This window comes from Monodelphis domestica, chromosome 4, assembly GCF_027887165.1.
Source record: "Monodelphis domestica isolate mMonDom1 chromosome 4, mMonDom1.pri, whole genome shotgun sequence".
In the NCBI taxonomy this organism is placed as follows: Eukaryota; Metazoa; Chordata; class Mammalia; order Didelphimorphia; family Didelphidae; genus Monodelphis; species Monodelphis domestica.
The window spans coordinates 397860860-397885751 of record NC_077230.1 but is presented as its reverse complement, the minus strand read 5'-3'; the positions used below and the strand labels follow the sequence as shown (position 1 = coordinate 397885751).

At 43.2% G+C, this 24892-nt stretch overlaps 1 protein-coding gene across 2 annotated transcripts in view; it reads left to right on the top strand.

Moving 5' to 3' along the window:
* The window catches only part of TNFRSF8 (TNF receptor superfamily member 8), a 73630-nt gene extending 52208 nt beyond the window's left edge, over positions 1 to 21422 (top strand). Inside the window, exons 8-11 of one of the 2 annotated variants that reach the window (XM_056795761.1) lie at positions 508 to 558; positions 8297 to 8322; positions 12844 to 13045; positions 16953 to 21422. In XM_056795761.1, the coding sequence (XP_056651739.1) occupies positions 508 to 558; positions 8297 to 8322; positions 12844 to 13045; positions 16953 to 17191 (518 nt within the window). In that variant the 3' untranslated portion in view covers positions 17192 to 21422. Of the gene's footprint in view, positions 1 to 507; positions 559 to 8296; positions 8323 to 12840; positions 13046 to 16952 lie in introns of both variants that reach the window. The other variant, XM_056795760.1, reaches the window with a different exon arrangement.
* Positions 21423 to 24892: the final 3470 nt, after the last annotated feature.

Genomic DNA, 24892 nt, shown 5'->3' with positions numbered 1-24892 from the left:
GATGGTCTACATAAAGTGGTCACTGGACTTAGAGGTTGGCAGAAGACTTCAATTCTATCCTGGGCCCTTCCCCTTGCCCCATGGACAAGGCACTTTACTTACCCTTGACCTCAATGTCCTTTTCTGTAAAATGGGCGTGGCAAGAGTATTTGCTTTGCAGTTAGAGGACCCGGATTCAAATCCCACCTCTGACACTTGATAGCAACTCCATGACCATAATTAACTGCCTTGAGTCTTAGGTTTCTCACTTGTAAAATGAGGAGGTCTGACCAGATGACCTCTGAGATTCCTTCCAGCTCTGGGTCCAGAATCCAGTAATTCATTTCTATTCACTACCTCCTTCATGGATTGTTGCAAGAAGGGCACTTTGTAACCCTTAAAGCACCTATTAAAATAGATGTTATTATTTTTTTTTCCTTATCCTCATTCCTGCCCCTAAGAATCTAAGAGTCTAGAACTTCTAGACCAAAGAACTGGCCCCTGCAGGTTTCCTGTTTTCTTTTTCAGAACTCCACCTCTTCTCTGGCCAAGCCTTCCAACCAAAGGTCACGTCTGTGGGTAAGTCCAGGAGGAGGTATGTGGGGGAGTGGAAGGAGAGAGACCTGGCCACAGAGGCCAGATCCCATGGCCTTAGAACAGGACCTTGAGCTTGATCCTTCCTTTCTCTGGGATTCAATTGTCCCTGCTACAAAATAAAAGAAGCCAGTGGTGGGATGGGAGATAGTGGAGGGAGGAGGAAATAATTGACATGTTGGAGCCCATGAACTCTTGCTGCAGAGCTGATTTTCTGGGGGATACACTTTTTAAGCCCTCCTCGGTATTTATTCTCTCTCCTTTTTACACTTATTGCCATCTCAAATAACTCTTAAATTCATTCATCTACTTTCATTCACGTACTCAATAAATTTTTATAATTTAATATAAAATTTAATTATTATAACTATAAATTATTATAAAATTATAAAATAAAAAATAAATTATAATTAAAATAACTCAACAAACATTTATAAAACCCCTGCTATGTGCCAGGCACTGTGCTAGGTGATAGGGATACAGAGACAAAAACAATATAATCCCTGCCCTCACAGAGTGTCTATTCAATTTGATTGCTACTGTAAGTACCCAGACAAGGATATCATATATAAGTAATTTCTGGACAGAAAGCAAGTTAGTAACTGGAGGGATTGGAAAAGATCTTTTATAGGAGGTGGCAGCTAAGCTATGTTTTGGAGAAAAAGAGGGGGTCCCCCTTGAAAGGATCTTAAGAAAGCAAAGGGAGAAGGGCCTGGGCAAAGGCTCAGAGGTGGGAATTTGAGAAATGTAATTTGGAGACAGCAAGAAGACTGATCCAATTGTTGATTCAGATTATAGTTCTTTGTAGGCAGTGTCTCCAGAACTAGCTCTCTATCCACTGGACTACCTAGTTGCCCCAAGAGGCCTACCTTGTAAGAATAAGGAGGTGATATGACGGTCCCACTGCCCCACAAATGGATTGTTTCCAGCTTTGGTACCATGGGAGGGCATTGATAAGCTGGAGAGCATCCAGAGGAGGGCTTCAAGATGGAGAAGACCCTCAATCCATGCTATATAGGCATCAGTCAGAATTACTGAGCATATTTGACTTGGGAAAGACTTAGAGGGGATGCAATAGCTATTTTCAAGTGTTTGAAAGAAAGCCAACTAGAAAACAATATTAATCCATCGTTAATCCATTAGGCAGCTGGATAGCATAACATGCTAGACTTGGTGTCAGGAGAGATCTGAGTTCAAATCCCACCTCAGACACATACTGGGTATTTGACCCTGCACAAATCACTTAACCTCTTTCTGCCATTGTTTCCTCATCTATAAAATTGGGAAATAGTAGCATCTGAATTTCAGAATTGTCATGAGAGTCAAAAGAGATGTCACAGATAAAGTTTCATATAAATGCTAGCTATTGTTGTTATACTTTCAGAGAGAAGGCCTTGATGCCATGAGGGAAAGCTGTGAAGGGGCCAATTTAGAAGCAAGCTTCCTAACAATTAGAGCTGTCCTGGAGTGGCATGGGCCACCAGGAAAAGGAGTGGGTTTCCCCTCAATAGAGATCTGCCAACAGAGGCTTGTGCAGGGTAGATCAGACAGCCTCTGAGGTCCCCTCTCTGCCATTTGAGGCTGGGAGAACATCACTTAACCAATCAGAGCTGGGGTTCTGGCTGTTTTAGAGCCATTCGCCACCCCTCTCTGGCCTTTTGATAAAGGAATCAAAACACGTCAAATTTCCCATTCATGTACTTTGAGTCTGATGTTATTCAGTTTCACAACCAGATACTTCTGTTTGGTTGAAAAGGGGGATTTTTGTTTTTTGATAATCTCTAGCTTTTTTGCTTTTTTTTTCCATGAACCGGCTGGCTGAGAATCTTCTTGAAACAATGACTTTCTTTAGACCTTCGTGAAATGAACATTTCCACTGCCGTTTGATTTTTCTCCCTCATTTGCAGTGTTGATGCAAAATAACCTTTTTGTAAAATTTATTTTTGAATAATACGGAAATGGGTTTTGAATGATAATATATGTATGACCCAGTGGAATTGCTTGTCAGCTCTGGGAGGGAGGAGGGGAGAGGGGAGGGACAGAACATGAATCATGGACCCATGGAAAAAATTTTTATTAAAAAAATCTTATTTTTAAATTTTTATCTTTATATTATTCCAATAACAAATTTACGCATAAGTTTTCCAAAGTTACACGATTCTTATCGTCTCCCTTCCCCCATCTCTTCCCCCCTCCCGGAACTGACAAGCAATTCCATTGGGTTATATATGTATTAGGACTCAAATATATATTTCCATGCAAAATAATTTTTTTAAAAAATAATGCCGGACCTACAAAATCCCTAAATACTTGGACATTGTAAACAAGATGTTCCTAGATCAGTCCTTGTTGACCTCCTCCAAGTCCTTGGGGACTACAGACCCACAAACCTGAAAGATAAGCAGGACATCACAACTTAGCATGTGTTTACATGGTGTGGGAAAAACTGAACTGACTCTTGGGGCATCGGGTCTGGGTTCAAAACCTACCTCTTTTCTCTCTCTTTCTCTCTCTTTTTAATAACCCTTACCTTCCATCTTAGAATTGATAATATGTATTGGTTTCAAGGCAGAAGAGTGGTAAGGGCTAGGCAATGGGGATTAAGTGACTTGCCCAGGGTCACACAGCTAGGAAGTATCTGAAGCCAGATTTGAAGCTAGGACCTCCCATCTCTAGGCCTGGCTCTCAATCCACTGAACCCACAAAACCTTCCTCTGATACCTACTACCTTCATGGATTTGAACCAATCACATATCTGGGGGCCTTGGTTTCTTCCTGTCATAAGACCACCTGTCAGGAGACAGCTGGGCAGCTCAGTGGATTGAGAGCCAGGCCTAGAGATGGGAGGTCCTGGGTTCAAATCTGGCTTCAGATACTTCCCAACTGTATGACCCTGGGCAAGTCACTTAATCCCCATTGCCTAGCCTTTACTGCACTTTTGCTTGGAACCAATACACACAAGGTAAGGGTTTAATAAAAAATAAGACCACTTGTCACTTTGCCTTTTGAAACATTAACTTCCCTAAGTCATAGGATAATAGATATAAGGAGAGAAAAGACCATGCTTTCTAGGTCAACCTCCCCATTTTGCAGAAGAGGAAACTGAGGCTAATTTGTGAAATGACTTGTACAGGGTCAATAGCCAGTAACTGTCGCAAGTGGGACATGAACTCAATTCTTCATTACTCCAAGCCCACTTTTCTCTTCACCATCCCAGACTGAGGGAGTTGGACTAGACCATCTCTTCAGTTCCTTCCACCTCTAAATTTATGATCCCATGATCCTCATATATAAAGCAGGGCAGCTCCCATGATCCTTAGGACAGGAAGCTTCAGGTAATGAGATAAGCTCCTCATTGGGTCTGGATTCTTCCAGCCAACTCCTAATTGTTCTCCCTTTCCTGATCATCTCCCTTCTCCAACTTACTCTCCACTTAACTGACAAAGGAATTTTTAAAAAAAATCCTCACCTATTATCAATTATAAAACAGAAGAGCAGCAAGGGCTAGGCAATCAGAGTTAAGTGACTTGCCCAGGGTCACAGGGTTAGAAAATGTCTGAGTTCAGATTTGAACCCAGGTCTTCTTGATTCCAGACCTATCCTACTAGCCACTGTGCTACAAAGCTGCCCAGAGAGGGATTTCTTGATGTAATATCTGACCCTATCACTCTTTGCTCAGTATACTTCTGTGGCTTCTTGCAGGGTCAAATATAAACTCCTCTGTGTGGCATTTAAAATATTTTATGACCCATCTCCAGCCTAACTTTCCAGTTTTGTGCCACAGAATTCCCCTCAAAGTCAAGTCAAGGCAGTAAGCATTTATTAAATACCTATGATCCATCAATAGACATTTATTAAATACCTACTATGTTCTAGGCACTGTTCTAAGTGATGGGGATTCAGAGGCAAAAATAGTTCCTGCTCACAAGGAGCTCACAGTCTAAAGGGGAGAAAAACATGCAAACAACTAGATATGAATAGAATATATACAAGATGAATTCTACATAATCTCAGAAGGAGGCACTAGCTTTTGAAAGCATTAGCATAAAGATTGGGAAAGACCTCTTACAAAAGATGGGGTGTCGAGAAATTCTGGGAAAGGGAGTACAGCTAGGTAGCACAGCGGATAAAGCGTAGAGTCAAGAGGACCTGGGTTCAAATCTATTCTCAGATACTTCCTAGCTGTGTGACCCTGGGCAAGTCACTTAACTCTTAATTGCCTAGCCTTTACTACTGTTCTGCCTTGGAAGCAGTACTTAGTATCAATTCTAAGATAGAAGATATGGATTTTTAAAAAAAGATGTTTTGCAAATCTGAAAATATTTTGTATTATTGCTATGACATTATTGTTGTTATTATTCCCACTTGAACTCTATAAGAATCCTGTAAAGTTGGCACTAGAGTTTAGAGGTAGAGTAGGGTGCACAGTCTAGTCCAGGAAAGGAAACTGAGTCTTAGAGGTGTACTTACCTACCCAAGATCACAGAGCCAGTAAGTGTCACAAGTGGGGCACGAGCTCCCTTCTCACTGACTTCAAGTCCAATTTTCTATCCACTGTGCCAGGCTGCTTCTCAGAGTCAGTCAAATGAGGGAACTGGATTAGAACTCTTTCAAAGTGGGCACTATTACCCATTTTACAGCTGAGCAAATTAAGGCAGAAATATACTAATAGACTTGCCCAGGGTCACACAGCAAGATTGGAACTCAAGGCTTCCTAACTCTTTCTACTCCCTACCCTCAAATGAAACATTGTATGTAAATCATTACACAAACTTTTAAAATGATTTCTAAAAGTCAAGTACAATGTCCCAAAGTTGGATCTACCCTTAAAATAGGAAGATTTCCTGTTATTCCTACATAGAGTGTTGGAATTGGACTTAGGAAGATCAAAGTTCAAATCCTGCCTAAAACCTTTACTGTGGGGGAGGGGACAGCAAGGTAGCACCATGGACAGAGTGCCAGGTCTGGAGTCAGGAGGTCTTGGATTCAAATCTAAGCTTAGACACTTCTTAGCTGTTTTACCCTAGGCAAGTCACTTAACCCCAATTGCTCAGCCCTTACCACTCTTCTGTCTTAGAATCGATATCAGGGGGCAGCTGGGTAGCTCAATGGATTGAGAACCAGGCCTGAAGATGGGAGGTTCTAGCTTCAAATTTGGCCTCAGACACTTCCCAGCTGTGAGACCCTGGACAAGTCACTTCACCCCCATTGCCTAGCCCTTATCACTCTTCTGCCTTGCAACCAATACACGGTATTGATTCTAAGATAGAAGGTAAGAGTTTAAAAAAAAGGAATTGATGTCAAATCAGAAAGTGAGGGTTAAAAAAAAAAACAACCCTTTACTGGGTGATCTTGGGCAAATTTAACAAACCTCCATTTGTCTCAGTTTCCCTACCTGAAAAAAAAATAAAACCTAGGATGATAATGCCTTTGGGACTCAACTTCCAGGATTCTGGGGAGAGTCAAAGGAGATGATGCCAGTAAAGTGGTCCCTAACCCCTCAGTGTAAATAAATATGGAAGCCAATGGAATTCAATATGGAAAAGGAGAATGGAATAGTGAGTAGCGAGCTGACCTGAAAGTTAGGGAGACCCAGTTTCGGACACATCACAGCTATGTGATTCCATGCACGTCCCCTTCATCTCTTAATGCTCCAGCCAAGGCTAACTAGAAGAGGAGGCGCCAGCCTGTGTGGTTGGGAGAGGAAGTTTCCTCACTTCCCTGTGCCAGTGACATCACAGCTCCCTTTCTTTGGGTTGCCTGTAAATGACGATGATGATGGTGGTAGTGGTGAAGGCAGAGGAATATGTCACAAGCTCTCACGGCTTTTTTCAAAGGGGAATTTCCGCCATATTTCCAGCCAATAGTAACAACATGGGAATAGTGCATAAGTGAATGAATAAAGCATTTATTAAACACTTGCTGTGTACAAAACACTCTGCTAAGCACTGGGTGTACAAATCGAGAGGTGAAACAGTTCCCGTTCTTAAGGATCTTGAATTCGAATGGAGAAGACAACCCACATGGCAGGTTTCAGTTGCAAGTCAGATGGCAAGGACCCTATGATAGATCCTTTGTTGTTGTTGTTGTATTGAGTCATTTCAGTTCTGTCCAACACTTCCTGACCCCATTTGGCATTTTCTTGGCAGAGATCCTGGAGTAGCTGGCCATTTGCTTCTTCAGCTCATTTGACAGATGAAGAAACTGAGGCAGGGGGCAGCTGGGTAGCTCAGTGGATTGAGAACCAGGCGTAGAGACTGGAGGTCCTAGGTTCAAATCTGGCCTCAGCCACTTCCCAGCTGTGTGACCCTGGGCATGTCACTTGACCCCCATTGCCTAGCCCTTACCACTCTTCTGCCTTGGAACCAATGCACAGTATTGACTCCAAGACAGAAGGTAAGGGTTTATTAAAAAAAAAAGAAATTAAAAAAAAAGAAACTGAGGCAAATAGGGTTAAGTGGCTTGCCCAGAAGGACAGATTTGACCTCAGGTCTTCCTAACTCTAGGTAGCTCTCTATCCACTGCACCACCTAACTGCCCGTGGTGATGCCTCTTTTTTTAAATATCATCTCCACAAATAAAATCACGTGGCTTCAGAATAGCTGTGTGATCCTGGGCAAGTCACTTCACCCCACTTGCCTGATCCTTGCCCTTCTTTCTTAGAGTTATCACTAAGACAGAAAGTAAGGTTAAAAAAAAAAACCATATCAATTTCTTATGCTGATAGTGCTGAGGACTACGGTGGCAGAAATTTTCTGTTGTAGGTCCTCAGTTATTATAAACACGTGAAGCCCTAAGGGGACTCCTTAGGAAAGGTTAATACCCATTTCATTTATTTTAAATTCTAATCTATTTGTGAACCTGCTTCACATTATAATGATGATTTCATAATATTATCATTTAAATCACATCTTAAAAGTTCAGGAAAAAAAGTTCAGAAAAGGTTAACTAAGTTTTGGGACAATATATCCATTAAGGAATTTTTTTTAACCCTGACCTTCTGTCTTAGAATCAGTACTGTGTATTGGTTCCAAAGCAGAAGAGTGGGAAGGACTAGGAAATGAGGGTTAAGTGACTTGCCCAGGGTCACACAGCTAGGAAGTATCTGAAGTTAGATTTGAACCTAGGACTCCTTGTCTCTAGGCCCAGCTCTCAAGCTATTGAGCTACTCCCTATTAGGGAATATTAATGGAAGATTTATGCTAAGATTATCACTAGCCCTAGAAATTAAGATTAGTGTCAGTTGGGATCCCCCTGGTGATTTGGGACATCTAAGACAGATTCCTGTCCTTCATAGATGCTCCTTACAGCATCTTTTTACATTAAGTTTTCTTTTTTCTTTTCAATTAACAAGGCATTCTCACCGTCCCACTGCCTCCAGCTAGTTTTCTTCGTGGTATCAATTGGGACGCTTAGTAATGGGTTGCCATGAAGTTGAGCAGTTCTAATCAGAGATCCTGAGTTCAAATCTCACCTCTGATGCTTACTGTCTCAGTGATCCTGAGCAAGTCTCTTTACTTCCTTTAGCCTTATTTTCCTCCTCCTGAAAATGAGGGGGCTCAAATTGGTGACTTGTGAAGTCTATGCTTCTCAGCTCCTTCTTAGAGCCTCAGTTTCTTCTTTTGTCAAATGAGGTCCCTCTAGAGGACCAATGTCTAAATCTATGCTTCTTCAGCTTCTTCTTGGGAAGCCACTGATGATGACTGTTTTGCTTGTGTCCTAGGTTACAGCCCCAGGAAAAATTGCCAAGTAAGTAAGCCCTTCCCTTGGCCCCAAATCCCTTAAATCCTTCCCTTCCTAAAACAGCTTCCACCAGATCCCGTCACTGGTCTGCTGAGGGTCAATAGTCTTTTCCAAATAACTTCTGGACTTCTGGAGTGAGGGAGCCTGTCTTTGGGCTGCTGGGCTGGGAGCTGTCCAGATTTCTACACACCCAGTGTGCCAAGACCCTTTGCCTCTGTCCCTGAGCAGGAGAGGCCGAGACTGGGGAGATTTTTCCCCAGCAAGGCTGGAACTGCTGCCAGGAACCCAAGCCACAAATGCTGGCTTATCCTGCTGGGGTTTTCCAGGATGGAGTGGCAGCCAGCCACCTGCGGACACTGTCTCCTTCCTCTCATTTCTCAGCTGATGGTTGAAGCTCTTCTGGGGCTTAAGACAAAGACACCGTTTTCTTGTCTCCTTCCCTTCACACCTGGCCCAGGGACCTTTTTGACTGGTGAGAGGCAGGAAGAAGAGAAGCAACCGAGCATTTATTAAATGCCTACTGTATGTCAGACATTACAGATATCATCTCATAATCTCCCAACAGTCTTGGGAAGAAGGTGTTGCTGTTATTCTCCATTTTACAATTGAGGAAACTGAGGCAGAGTTAAGTGACCCTTGTCCTTGCTCATTCTTTTTTTTTAAACCTTTATCTTTCATCTTAGAATTAATAAGGCAGAAAAGCAGCAAGGGCTAGGCAATGGGGGTTACATAACTAGTAAGTATCTAAGCCAGATTTGAACTCAAGTCTTCTAGATTCCCGGTCCGGAGCTCTGTTTATTACACCACCATATTAGCTGTCTCTAGGAACTCTAGGGAGTAGGCTCAGGTTGGTGGCAGGCTGGGACACATAGGGAGGAAGGGGGGTGCTCTAAGCCACCAACTTGATCCTTGGGCTCCCCTGAATTGGTCTGAGGATTGGGAAAGGGGGCATTCCCTCCTCTGGACCAGAGCAGAGTGATGGAGATGAGCGACGATGACCTGGGAGGTCAGGATTTAAGTGAGCCTGCCTAGGAAATGGTAGGGAGTTTATACTCTTAAACCAAGCAAGCTTGGGAGAGACTAGGGAACAGCAAACTGGATTGTGGTTACGGCTCGGCACTTTCCTGTCCTCAGAGGCTCTGTTCTCTTGGTTCTTCCCTCTCCTCCCCTCCCCCCAAGAACTGCCTTGGCCTCCAGTGCTAGGATCTTAGCATTCATTTTTTTTTCTGATTTGAAGATTTAACAGTAAGAATGAGGAAAGGCTGAGAGAAGCTAGGTGGCTTAGTGGATAGAGAGCCAGACATGGAAACAGGATGTCCTGGGTTCAAATTTGACCTCACATACTTCCTAGATATGTGACCCTGAGCAAATCACTTCACCCCCATTGCCTAGCCCTTGCCACTCTCCTGCCTTAGAACCAATACACAGTATTGATTCTAAGATGGAAGATGAGTTTTTAAAAAATGGGTGAGGGCAAGGATATCATAACCTATCATGTTGATAATCAGTCCCTTACTTCCCCCCAGCCCAGGAGATTAAGATTTATGAAACTGATCTCCCAATCAAGACCTTCCTGTCCCAGTGACCTTGGGCAAGTCCTTTTTCTTCCATGTGCCTCATGGAATGAAAGTGGTCTTCACCTAGGGCTTTCAGTAAGAATAGGAACTTGACTCATAGGATGTCAGATCTGGATGAAACTTCAGACAGAATACAGAATTTTGGAATTGGGAGGGAGCTTAGAACCCAGAATGTCAGAGCTAGGGGGACCCTTAGAACCTACAATGTCAGAGCTGGGAGGACCCTTAGAATAGAGAATGTCAGAACGGGGAGAGAACTTAGAACCCAGAATGGCAGAGCTGGGAGAATCCTTAGAACACAGGATGTTAATGCTGGGAGAATCCTTAGAACACAGAATGTTAAAGCTGGGAGAATCCTTAGAACACAGGATGTCAGATCTGGGAGAATCTTTAGAACACAGGATGTCAGAGCTGGGAGAATCCTTAGAACACAGGATGTTAAATCTGGGAGAATCCTCAGAACACAGGATGTCAGAGCTGGGAGAATCCTTAGAACACAGGATGTTAAATCTGGGAGAATCCTTAGAACACAGAATGTTAAAGGTAGGAGAATCTTTAGAACCCAGAATGTCAGAGCTGGGAGAATCCTTAGAACACAGGATGTCAGAGCTGGGAGAATCTTTAGAACCCAGAATGTCAGAGCTGGGAGAATCTTTAGAACACAGGATGTCAGAGCTGGGAGAATCCTTAGACCACAGGATGTTAAATCTGGGAGAATCCTTAGAACACAGGATGTCAGAGCTGGGAGAATCTTTAGAACACAGGATGTTAAATCTGGGAGAATCCTTAGAACACAGAATGTTAAAGGTAGGAGAATCTTTAGAACCCAGAATGTCAGAGCTGGGAGAATCCTTAGAACACAGGATGTCAGAGCTGGGAGAATCTTTAGAACACAGGATGTCAGGGCTGGGAGAATCCTTAGAACACAGGATATTAAATCTGGGAGAATCCTTAGAACACAGGATGTTAAAGGTGGGAGAATCCTTAGAACCCAGAATGTCAGAGCTGGGAGAATCCTTAGAACACAGGATGTCAGAGCTGGGAGAATCTTTAGAACCCAGAATGTCAGAGCTGGGAGAATCCTTAGAACACAGGATGTCAGAGCTGGGAGAATCTTTAGAACACAGAATGTCAGAGCTGGGAGAATCCTTAGAACACAGGATGTCAGAGCTGGGAGAATCTTTAGAATACAGAATGTCAGAGCTGGGAGAATCCTTCAAACACAGGATATTAGAGCTGTGTCCCATAGAGAATTTCCCATCCAAACCCTTTCTCTCAGTTTGCAGTCTTCAGGGAATCCTTCCCATGTGGCCCCTTCCCATGTTGTTCTACACCGGGGAGTATAAAAGTGTGAGATGAGATCCCTACCCTTGAGGAGCTTCCAGTATAGTTGGGTTGACAGGGCACCCAGACATGCACAAGAAGTGACTGGATTCCATAAGATACCATGAGATCAAGGGCTCAGTTGTGCACTGCAGGCTCTAAAGGCTAGAGGAATCTATCTGATGAAGTGGTGCAGTGTATTAGATAGAGCATTTGACTTAGAGTCAGGAAGATCAGAGTTCAGATCCTGACTCAGACACTGACTAGTTGTGTAACCCAGAACAAATCACTTAAACTTTCCCAGCCTCAGTTTCATCTGTAAAGTGAGGGGAGTTGGACTTAGTGAATTAAGTTTCCCGTATATCTCCAGACCTTATAATCCTGCACATTTGTTTGATTCTGAGCCTTATAAGGCAAATCAATGAACCTCTCTCTGCCTCAGTTTCTTCAGCTGAAAATGGGAAAACTAATAGTACCTACCAATGAGGTAATACACATATAGACACACACTTACAAACATATGTACATATGTATGGTTGGCTACTCCTAACCACATTGATCTTTGAATAATAATATTAATAGTAATGGTTAGAGAGGCAGCTAGGTGACTTAGTGGATAGAGAGTCAGACATCGAGACAGGTGGTCCTGGGTTCAAATCTGGCCTCAGATACTTACTAGCTGTGTGGCCCTGGGCAAGTCACTTAACCTCTATTGCCTAGCCCTTCCTGCTCTTTTGCCTTGGAACTGATACACAGTATTGATTCTAAGTTGGAAGGGTGAAAGTGATTTTTTTTATTTCAATGGCTAATATCTACATATGTTTGTAAAGTTTATATATGTACACATTATATATATACTATACATGTGATACATACATATATGTATGTATTTTTTATTTTTATTACCATGCAAAACACACTTCCATATTGGTCCTTGTTATAAGAGCACCCTCATACAAAACCCAAACCCCAAAATAAAACTGTAAATACACTGAAGTGAAAGATAGTCTGCTTTGATCCGCATCCACCCAACTCCAGCAGTTCTGCCTCTGGAGGTGGTTAGCATCCCACATCATAAGTCTTTCGGGATTGCCCAGATCAGATCATTGCATTGCTGAGAGTAGCCAGGTTTTAACAGTTGATCATCAGTCAATATTGCTCTTAATTGTGTTTGATGTTCTCCCGGTTCTGCTTATTTCACTCCGCATCAGTTCATGGAGGTCTTTCTAGCCCTTTCTGAGATCCTCCTGCTCATCATTTCTTGGAGCACAATAGTATTCCATCACCATCATAGACCACAAGCTGTTCAGCCATTGCCCAGTGGATGGACATCTCCTCAATTTCCAGTTCTTTGCCACAAAGAACGCAGCTATGAATATTTTTGCACAAGGAGATCCTTTCCTTTTTTTTATTACCTCTTTGAGCTACAGACCCCCTAGTGGTTTTTATGTATGTATTTATTACCAAGCCAGAGTCTTGGGTCTGACCGAGGTATCCTGTCCTTCTTAGGCCAAATTCTTAGCCTCAGGAGTGAAACTTCTCATTGGCATTCGTAGCCCCAGTTGGGATCTCTCCTGTTCCAAGGGTCATATTTTGTTCTTCAAGCCCATGTCCTCTATGTCAGCAGCCGGGAATTCTTCCAAGGAATGCCGAGAAGAGTTCTGAAAAGCAAGGGTTAATAAGCAGTCGCCCCGCTCTGGAGATAAACCAGCATGTGACCTCCTCCTCCAGGGAACCCATTGGTGTGGATCTGAATGCAGCTGAGAATTTCAGCCCTGGTGATATTCCTGAGCCCAGGGTGGCCACAGAACATACCAATAATCAGATTGGTGAGTCCCTGAGAGTTTGGTGGGTGAAATTGCCTGGTTGGGAAGAGCCAGGATGTGGGGCGGCTCTCCTAGAGAACCCTGGAATCTGGTTCTTGACCCAGAAATGATTAGCAGTTGAAAGGCCAGTACAAAGATTGTTGTCCTTTCTAGGCTCGGTAGCAGGTTATCTGGGTCCAGATCCCTGCTCCAACAAATTAAATTAGTCCTCTCTGGGCCTGTTTCTTCTTTCACAAAATGAGAGTAATAGACTGGAAGAGAGATTTAGAGTTGGAAGGAACCTTAGGGGTTATCTCATCTGACCCACTCAGTTTCCATTCAAAGAGGTTGACTTGTCCAAGGCTTCCCAGGTCCTCCAGCTGCACATCAAATATTCTGTTGTGCCACACCATTTTCCTTTGACATTTCATCCAAATCTTAATCTAGAATCTTGCAAATTTATTGGCTGTGTGACCTTGGGCAAGTCATTTAAATCTCTCTGTGCCTCAGGTTCCTTATTTATAAAATGGACACAATCTCACTTGCACTGACACGTCTCAGAGTTGGGGTGAGAAAGATTCTTAGCAAAGCCTGAAGAGTTATAGAAACATCAATGGTGATCATTCCCTGACCCTCCCCTTTAAGAAACCATTATTAGGAAGTGTCTGAGGCCACATTTGAACGTGCCACTTAGCTGCACCTCCTTTTTTAAAAGCACCTGCTTAAGCACCAAGTAGACATAAAAAAGCATTGAGAAAGAACCCCCGATTTGTGTTTTCTTGCTCTGATTGTGGTGCAGGGAGAAGGGGGCAGAAATACCTCCAGGAATAAGTAAGTGCCCAGTCACTGGTTGCTAAATGAATAAATCACTGAAGAATGTGGAAATGATCACTGTGGGCATGGGCAGATGGGAAGGGACAGAGCACAGGGTGGAACAAATGAGCCTTGATGGAATGTTGTTAAAAGAAGCACTCAGAGAGAGATGGGGTTAATCTCAGAAGGCTCTTTGGAGGAGAACATAAGCTGTGGCCTCAGTCTTGAAGGAGGCAGTATATATGACAGACAGAGAAAGAGGGAGAAAAGGAAGGAAGGAAGGAAGGAAGGAAGGAAGGAAGGAAGGAAGGAAGGAAGGAAGGAAGGAAGGAAGGAAGGAAGGAAGGAAGGAAGGAAGGAAGGAAGGAAGGAAGGAAGGAAGGAAGGAAGAAGAAAGAAAGAAAGAAAGAAAGAAAGAAAGAAAGAAAGAAAGAAAGAAAGAAAGAAAGAAAGAAAGAAAGAAAGAAAGAAAGAAAGAAAGAAAGAAAGAAAGAAAGAAAGAAAGAAAGAAAGAAAGAAAGAGGGAGGGAGGGAGGGAGGGAGGAAGGAAGGAAGGAAGGAAAGAGGGAGGGAAGGAGGGAAAGAGAAAGATAAGAAAGGGATGGAGAAAGGGAGAGAGAAGAAAGAAAAAAGGATGGGAAGGAAGAAAGGAAAGGAAGAGGAAGATAGTATGACAGAAAAAAGGAAAGAAGGAAGTATGAGAAGGATAGGAGGAGGGAGGGAGAAAGAGGAAAGAAAAGAAGAAAGGAAAGAAAGAAAAAAGAAGGGAGGGAAAAGGGAAGAAAGGAAGCCTTTATTGAGCTCCTACTTTGGTGCCAGGAACTATGCTAACAAGCCAGAGATGGCCACCTTAGAGTGATACAATGAAGACTAGAGACTGAAAGAAATATTTTGTAGCATCCAATCTTACACAGTTATGTAGTTGGAAAAGGGGGAGTATTTTGATAGGTAAATGATACATCTTAGCATTATTCTAAAAAAACTTTTGACCCCCGAGTCCCCTTCCTGCTCTAAGTGTTTCATACAATGATTACAAGTCACTTCCCCTCACTAAGCTTCAGTTTCTTCATCTTCAATAAAATGAGAGGAAGGCACTAAATGGTCTCTGAGGTCCCTTCCTGCTCTGGATCCATGGTCCCATGATGCCCCAATCCCAGAGCCCTGAGGAAGATTGTCTAAAGGGTTCTTAGAGACTCCAAGGGTCTTCAAACTAGACTGAGAAATGCTGCTCTAGTCCACCCCCTCATTTTACAGATGAGGAAACTGAGGCCCAGAGTTGCTCAAGTTCACCCAGACAGGAACAGAACTGAGGTTGAAGTCCAAGCCCTCCACCAACAAATGCAGTCCTTTTTTCCCCATTAGACTCCATGATGCCTGGCATGTAGATAAGGAGATGGTCTGTCTAGTAGCTGGTTTGCAGGGACTCAGAAATTTCTTAAATAGCGAAGGCCTGAGGGCCTCAAGGCTGCTCTCCCAAGGAAGGCAAAGCCTGTTTCCAGGGGACAACCTACAGTAGATGCAAGCAGAGGAGAAAGCATGAAGTCTGCCCTGAAAATGTCACACCAGCAACATCTTCAGCCAAGCGGTCCAGCAAAGCTCTCTGAGATCCGCTCATCCCAGGGCCCAGAATGGGAATTTCTTTGGAAACTAGATCAACAATGGATCCAGGACCATGGAGACGCCTCCCACCCAGGGCCCCATCATGGGCATCTACTGCCACTCCATTTCAGAGATGAGAAAATGGCAACTCGGAGGTGAAGTGACACGCTCCGGGACGTACAGATACCAAATGTTGGTAGCGGGGTTTGGAGCCAGGCTCTCGGCTGCATCTCAGAGGGCCTGGAGGCTGTTTAGCAGAGGGCATAGCTGGAATCCCAGGGACAACTGGAGTATTTCCAGCTCTGGTGTTTCCCAGGCAAGAGACCATTTCCTCCTTGAGCTCTGGGATCTCCCCAAATCATGCCAGGTATTCAGGAGCCTTTCCCTCTGGCCTCTCACCCACCCCCACATCATTCCCATTGGCCCAGCCACATGAGAGACCATACCCCCCCCTCAGAGAGCCACTTCCCTAACTTAAGCAGGCAGGGAGAAGGACTGGAAGTCTAACCAGCCTCTGGAACAAGCTGCTCTTGGAGCAGAGGGAAGAGGGAAGTGGGAAGAAGTAGACAGTCTCTCTGCTACCTGTTATCTGTCAAAACCATTTTTTTAAACCCTCACCTTCCATCTTAGAATCCATACAGTGTATTGGCTCCAAGGAAGAAGAGCAATAAGGACTAGGCAATGGGGGTTAGGTGACTTGTCCAGGGTCACACAGCTGGGAAGTGTCTGAGGTCAGATGTTTCTTTTAAACCCTTTCCTTCCATCTTTGAATTCAAACTTTGTATTGGTTCCAAGGCAGAAGAGTGGTAAGGGCTGGGCAATGGGGGTAAAGTGACTTGCCCAGGGTCACACAGATGGGAAGTGTCTAAGGACAGTTTTGAACCCAGGACCTCCCATCTCTGGGCCTGGCTCTCCATCCATTGAGCTACCCAGCTGCCCCCTTGCCAAAATTATTTTAATGGACTTATATAACCTGTCTCTGGCCTATCCTGGCTGTGTAACTCTGAGTAAAAGACATGTCACTGACTCAAGTGACAGAAAGCAGAGGGAGTTTCCTTATCCAGAAGTTTCCCATGTCAATAAAATCAAGGGGGTGGGGTGGGGGCTCAGAGCTAGGCCTAGAAATAGGAGGTCCTGAGTTCAAATCTGGCCTCAGACACTTCCCAGCTGGGTGACCCTGGTCAAGTCACTTGACCCCCATTGCCTAGCCCTTACTGCTCTTCTGCCTTGGAGCCAATACACAGTACTGATTCTAAGATGGAAGGGAAGGGTTAAAAATAAACTAAAAAATAAAAGTGAAAAGTCGTCCATTCCAAGTCTTTCCCTGTTCTTGTAAAATGAAGGGGAGGCAGCAGAAGACAGGAGTCTCTGAGCTTCAGACTTTTCCCTCATCTGGCAAACAGGGTTAAAAATATTATCATAAAATGCTTTGGAACTTTTAAAACTGTAGAAACGTCAGCTGTGGGCATTACAGTGCTTGTCCACATGAAGCTTCATCCCCATCTCCTTTGCTTTCCAGAGAACATCTACATCCTGAAAGCTGACACAGTAATTGTGGGGTCCGTCGCCAGAGTGTCCGAGGGCAGGAATCCCAGCAGCACCCTGGGACAGGAGGAGGCGGCCCTGGAGACAGACCAGTCTCCCCGCTATCCAGAACAGGAGACGGAGCTGTCCCCTGGGGGCCACGTCGAAGTCACCTTCTCTGTGGAGGAGGAAGGGAAGGAGTACCATTGGCCCACAGCCGTGTCTACCGAGTGAGGGGTGGCCTGGGCCAGAGGAAGGAGCTCGGACCTCTCTGAGAGCAAACTTGGAAAGCCGAGACAAGCCGGCGCTGAGCGGGGGGCCGTTTCTCCAAGATTTGGTCTCAGGACTGAAGCCTGAGCCCACCTTCCTTCATGAGGGGGTTCTAGCTTCAGCCAGATGTCTACACACGGTCCCAGGCCTACATTTTTTAAAAGGAAGATATTTAGGGACAAGAGGGCTGCTCAAGACCCTGATGGGAGTTTGGTTTCGTGCCTCCATCACTCCTCTGGAATTCAGACCTGTCTCTGTCTGTAGGGGACCTGGAGTCCATTCCATCCAGAGTGGCAAAGACCAAGCAGGCTGGCTTAAGCCCTTGGCCACGTTGTTTCTTCTTCTGCAAACCAAAACCCTTCAGTCTCCTTCCCACAAGGCTCCCTATAACCAGCCTGGCACATGCCAGGCGGTCAGCTACTGTAAACATACTCCTTGGACAATGTGGGTGCCTCAGAAGTGGGCACCAAGCCAGTCCCCTGTGCTTACACTTGATTCAAAAGGGAAGTTGAGTTGGAATTTGTGTTCATGATGGAGCGCCTCCTCTTTAGATTCTAGGGGTCCTGGGCAAAGATCAATGCACCCCTGAGGGTCAGGGGTGCTCCCAGCTGGCAGGAAATATGAGGGAGGCTTCTAGCTGCTGCTGACCATCCCAACACTTGGGGCACCATGGATCCCCCCATCCCAGTGATTTCTGGGTGGGCATCAGCTGCTCATCTCCAGTGCCGACATACTTCCTACCTGGTGCTTCCGCAGTCTCCCTGCCACCAATCAGACAAGAACATCATTTAGAACAAGAGATTTTCTAATGGGAAAGTCTTCTCTGTCATCTGGACCCTGAGCCCCCTCCCATTCCCTCTGGCTTAAAGCATGAAGGAGAACCTGGGCGTGAGGGAGATGCAGGTTCCAATCCCTCCTGACACTCATGGCTGTGTGACCCGGAGCAAGTCACTTCTTTTTGCCTCAGTTTCCTCATTTGTAAGATAGAGGTGATCGTTTCAGCTCTCTCCCTGAGAAGGAGAGGGGTGGAGGGCAGCAGTCTGAGAAAGAGGGAACAGAGAAGCGCAGAGGATCCTGGGCGAGGGCTACCTCGGCTCTTTGTGCCTTCTTCCCTTTGAGAGGGTTGATGGCCATACCCAGAGTGACAGAGAAGCGACTTTCACTAAGAATTGTTGAGCTCGGAGAATGGTCTGGCTTGCTCTTGGGAATCAATAGCTCAATGAGACCTTGGCATTGTAGCCAGGGAAACCCTGAACCTTTGTACTGAGATTTTAGAGTTGGACTTATGCCTAGTTTGAGCCTCTGTTTACAAGGGGGGAGGATAGTAAACAACCCATCATTTGTCCTGGTACATATCTGTTTCCAAATTCAGTGGATTGAGTAAGTGCTACATAGATTTAACTGAGGCCATATATGGCTGTTAAGAGAACATGTCGGGGGCAGCTGGGTGGCTCAGTGGATTGAGAGTCAGACCTAGAGACAGGAGGTCCTGGGTTCAAATCTGGCCTCAGACACTTCCCAACTGTGTGACCCTGGGCAAGTCACTTGACCCCCATGGCCTAGCCCTTCCTGTTCTTCCGCCTTAGAACCAATACACAGTGTTGATTCCAAGAGAAGGTAAAGGTTTAAAAAAAATAAGAATAAAAAAGAGAGAAAACACATGTTTGGGGATAGTAGGGTAAAACATTGGATCTGGAGTCCAGAAGACCTCTGTTCAAATCTGATTTCAGACACTTCCTAGCTGTGTGACCCTGGACAAGTCACTTAACCCCAATTCCCTAGCCCTTATTACTCTTTTGTCTTAGAACTAATACTAAGACAGGAGGTAAGACAGACAGACAGAGAAACAAGCATTTCCACAAGTCTGTTTGAATTTCCCAATTTCACCTTTGGACCCACATCCAACATACACATAGGCTGACATCTTTAGTTCAGCATAGGTAGCAAACAGAGTCCTGAATATCTCATTTCTTTTTTCTTCTTCTTCTTTTAAAATCCTTACCTTCTGCCTTGGAACAGATACCTAGTAGAGCAGTAAGGATTAGGCAATGGAAATTAAGGGACTTGCCCAGGGTCACACAGCTAAGAAATATCTGAGGTCATATTTGAACCCAGGACTTCCTGTCTCCAGGCCTTATTCTCTCTCCACAGAGCCACCTGGCTGCCCCTGAATATGTTATTTCATACATGAAAAGCTGGAAAGAACTTTAGAAGTCATCAGTTGGGATTCAGGCTCCAGCTCTGATGATTACTACTTATGTGACCTTGGACAAGTCACTTCCCTGTGCTAACCTGTTTCCTCATCTGGAAAATGAAAGGATTCAACTCATCAGAGGTGTCAAACTAGGTTAATGGCTGCAAGCTACCAAGTAAAACTTTCTAGTGTAACCCAAACCAGATTAAAAGGTGGCTGGAAAATGTTTGACAAAATAACTAAAAATAGAATACAATGTATATAATGTTCATTGGGAGTTTCTGAGTCAACATGAACTGGCAAGGCTCTTTCTTTTTGAATTTGACTTCAATAGACCAAGTGGTCGCTGAGGGACCATTAAGCTCTAAGTCAATGGAAACATTTCCATTTTACAAATAAAGAAGCCAGTCTCAGAGAGATGACTTGTCTGAGGTTACCAACCAGGGCAGTAAGTGGCAAAGTCAGAATTCAAATTCACATTCTCTCCTTCCAAATCACTTACTCTTTGCCCCTACAGAAATGGAGAGATTAGAACTGTAAACCGCTCTGATTCCTTTCCTCCATTATCATTTGAATTCAACACAGCCCCCTTGAGTTGTGATGGAAGTCACTTAGCAAAACTGAGGCTTTCCTCATGGCACAAGCTAGTCTGGTTGAGAATCTTGAGTTATTCTTTTTTTTTTTTAATCCTTACCTTCCATCTTAGAATCACTACTGTGTACTGGTTCCAAGGCAGAAGAGTGGTAAGGACTAGGCAATGGGGGTTAAGTGACTTGTCCAGGGTCACACAGCTAGGAAGTGTCTGAGGTAAGATTTGAACCCAGGACTCTCATCTCTGGACTTGGCTCTGAATCCACTGAGCCACCCAGCTGCCCCCTATTTTTTTTTTTAACTGAAGCAATTCACCAATTTTTGCTTTATCCTTATGCAGGGGTTATGTTATGTTCTTATGTTGTTATGTTCTCTGTGTTGTTCCAATTCCAATAGAATACACGTATGAATATATATATGTATATATATATGTATGTGTGTGTATATATATATATATGCTGAAACCAGCCTGGACCAAGGGAAAAGATTTTAGGATACCTACCAAATGACTTTCTGCACTGTTTATTGATAAATCTACAAGCAGCTCTTGACTAGATTTGTCTTCATCAGTTGGCATTTGGTTGTCCTTCTCCCTTAGCCCACTATAAACTTTCCAAGGGGATCTTCCTAAGGTAAATCTTTTTTTTTTAAACCCTCACCTCCCATCTTGGAATCAATACTGTGTATTGGTTCCAAGGCAGAAGAGTGGTAAAGGCTAGGCAATGGGGGTCAAGTGACTTGCCCAGGGTCACACAACTGGATAGTGTCTGAGGTCAGATTTGAACCCAGGACCTCCTGTCTCTAGGCCTGGCTCTCCATCCACTGAGCTACCCAGCTGCCCCCACAAAGGTAAATCTTAACATCGAAATGTAAATCTCCCAAGCTTATATAGAAAGATCAATCTTCCAAATATACTTGCCTCGGGCAAACCTTTATTTTTCCTTTGGGGCCTTTGTAAATTCTTACCTCCCTTTTTGGCTGCTATAAATTCAAACCCGGCATGGTTTTCCTCCATCTCTGATGTCATTAGACTACAGAAACTCTAGGAAATCTCTCTTCTTTGCTCAGCTAATTAAGAACTCTGGGCCAATGCCAAAGCATCTGTAATAAAGCTTGGATTTTGCATCCTAGATCTCTGCATGTTAATAATTTTAATTGACACCATATTCTTGTCAAGGAGACAGCTAGGTGGCTTGGTGGAGTCAGGAAAACCCGAGTTCAAATCCAGCCTGAAACATTTAGTTGCTGTGTGTCCCTGGGCAAGTCACTTAACCTCTATTTGCCTTAATCCACTGGAGAAGGAAACAGCAAACCACTACAGTATCTTTGCCAAGAAAATCCCATGGACAGAGTGACAAAGAGTCAGATACAAGTGAACAACTGGACAACAGTACCTGTCAAAGAATTAGTGGATATATCCATAACACCAGAATCACATCATTGAGGAGACTAGTATTGGAATCACAGAATTGAAAAGTTCCCAGCCCGCTACTTTTCTGGACTTCATCATCTTTAGAAACTCAACATTCTGAAAGATTAACTCAATTTATATGCTCAAGAATTCTCATCCCTTTCCCTGCCTCCCACAGGACTTCATTTCATGTGCCTCAGCTCCTCATTCTGTTTCTTTTAATGTATTATACCCTGGATTAGATTGTGAGCTCCTTGTGGACAGGAATATTTTTTATAAGTTTTATAAATTTATAAGTTTTTCTTGGTCTTTTCTTTTTCTTGCATTATCATAGTATCCCATGTATTCCTCCCCCTTCCTGGACAGCCATGCCACATGACAAATAGTAGTTGGTTTTTAAGAGGAGGGAAGTCAGCCCAATTAATTGATCAATACATTGAAAAACTCTGAAAATATGTACAACATGTAATATCTGTGGATCCCCCATTTTTATAAAAGAGTATGTTGGTGGGGTGTCTTCTCATATCTCTTATTTGAGCCCTACTTGATCCTTTATATGTTCGTGGCATTAATTTTTATTTTTTGGAATGTTATTGTGCTTTCCACTTATTGTTGTAGTTACCATGTATATTGATACTTGGCTCTGCTTACTTCATTCTGCATCAGTTCATATAGATCTTTCTATGCTTTTCTGTATTCATCACATACATACTTTCCCATAACACAGTCATATTGCATTTCATCGATGGGCCACAGTTTGTTTAGCCGTCCCCCCAACTAATGGGCATCTGCTTTGTTTCCAATCCTTAGTATTAGGAAAAATGCTGCTATAAATATTTTGGAGTGTTTGGAAATTTTTTTTCCTTATCAAGGGATTGTTTGGGATATAAACCCAGTAATGGAGTTTCTGGCTCAAAGGGTATGAACTTAGTCACTTTATTTGTATTATTCCAAATTGCTTTCCAAAATAGTTATATCATTTCACCATTCCACCAACAATGTATTAGTGTGCTTGTCTTTCCTTGAACTTATCCAACATTGACTAACTGCCATTTTTTGTCATTTTTGCTAATATAAAGAGTATGAAGTGAGACTTCAGGGTTATTTTTTTTTTGATTAGCATTTCTCTTATTATTGGTGATTTGGAGCATTTCTTCATGGAATTGTGAATACTTTGCACTAGTTTCTTTGAGAACTACTTATTCATATCCTTAGACAATTTAGCTACTGGAGAATGGCTAGTAGTCTTATATATTTATGAATTGTTTACATCTACATTAGAAACCAAATGTTTATCAGAGAAATTTGATACAAAGATTTTTTTCTCCATTCAACAATTTTTCTTATTATGCTAGATTCACTAAGGGGCAAGGATTACCTTATGCTTTTTTTTTTTTAATACCTAGCACTTACCATAGTGTCTGGAACACAGAAGGCACTTAATAAATATTTATTGACTGATTCTAAGTTGGAGGGGATCTTATCAGCCATCTATTTCAGCCCCCCATATATGAAAAGCAATCCCTACTCTAAAATATCACGTTCTAGTCTAGGCTCAAGGCTATCACTCATGAGCTCTGTGACCTTTGAATAAGTCAATTAATCTCTGCAAAATGGGAAGACTGGGCTAGACTTTTTCTGTGGTGATTCTTAACTTGAAGCCTGTGACTTAAAAAAAATTTTTTTAATATGTTAGTGTAATTAATTTCTTTTGTAATACTCTATACATTTCTTTTTTTTTTAAGCCCTTACTTTCCATTTTAGAATAAATACTAAGTACTGGTTCCAAGGAAGAAGGGTAGTAACGGCTAGGCAAGTGGGGTTAAGTGACTTGCCCAGGGTCACATAGCTAGGAAGTGTCTGAGATTAGATTTAATCCCAGAATCTCCCATATCTAGGCCTGGCTCTCTATCCATTGAGCTACCTAGCTGCCTCTTAATTTTTTGCTTTTACATTTAAAATAATGATTCTGAAAAGTGGTCCATCAGCTTCAACAGAATACCTACCCAAAGACCGTGGGTACTCTGTACCCAAGGCACAGAGAAGTTAAAAATCTGGGGCAACTAGATAGCATAGTAGATAGAGGGCCAGGTCTGGAGATAGGAGGACCTAGATTCAAATCTGGCTTCTGACATTTCCTAGTGGTATGACCCTGAGCAAGTCATTTAACCCCATTTGTCTAGCCCTTGCTCTTCTGGCTTAGAGTTGTTACTAGGATAGTAACTGCTCTGAGAGTTCATAAGACTAAAATTCCGAGCCCCAAGCTTTACTTCTAACAAATAATTAGTCTTGAGAATAAAAATAACTACAGAAACAAATCGTGATGCTAATTGTTCTTCCTTATTATTGTCGGGAGCCTGCATTCGTCATGGGCAAGTTTGAGTTGCTTGGGTATGCCCCTGCTAAGTCCCAGACTATTAAAAACCCTATTTACTCATCAGACCACATTCGTTAGAGGAACTTGGGGTCTGAATCACGAGTACTCTTTTGAAACCATCCACAATGTTTTGCCCAAATTGGAAAGTCAGAGAGGATGATATACTGGGAAATATGGTAACACGGAAGCCGAGAACCCAGTCTAGAGTGAACTTGAAATTCCATTTTTTTCCTACTGAGTCCTGTTTGTTTTTCTTTTTCGTTTCCAACCTAATCCAATAAATATTTATCACGTACCCACTATTCCAGGCACTGGGCTAAGTGCTGGAGACACAATTAATAAAAAAGAAAGATAACCAAAACAAAAACTTCAGGGATGTTTTGATTTACATTTCTTTTATACCAGTGATTTGGATTTTTTTTATCATGTAGTCATGAATACTTTACAATTATTCCTTTAAGAATTGCTTATTCACATCCTTTGACCATTTAGTCACTGGAGAATGGAATCAAATGGTCCGGGTTCAAATCCAGGTTCTTCTTAGCTGGCCGAGCCTCCCCTGCCTCAGGTTCCTGAACTATAAAAACAGAGGATTGGACTGCATGGCTCCAGAGGTCTCTGGCAGCTATAGTATTCTGTCTTTAGAATACATTCAGAAAGGAGCACTTGGGTGGCTAGGAGGACAGAAAGAATATCATGCTTGGAGTCAGGAGGACTTGGGTTCAAATTGGGTGTCATCTACTTCCTGGCTGTGTGAACCTGGACATGTCATTTAACCCTGTTTCCTTAGCCCTTGCCCTTCTGTCTTAGAGTTGTTACTGAGACAGAAAGTAGCGGTTTAAAAAAATAGACAGAATTTTAGAGTAGGAAACGAATTATCCACGCAGGATAGCCCATAACAGTACAAGAATGAATCTTCTTGACAGAGATCCAAACCAATGGATTGGCAACTTTTTTCATGATGAAGGGGAACTTTCCATTGAGGAGGAGCTTGCCACCTCCAGGCAGGGATACCCTGATTCTACTGCATTGTTAGGAAGCGTTTTCTTGAGCCTAAATCCATCTCTCTACCCCTCCCACCCAAGTTCTGCT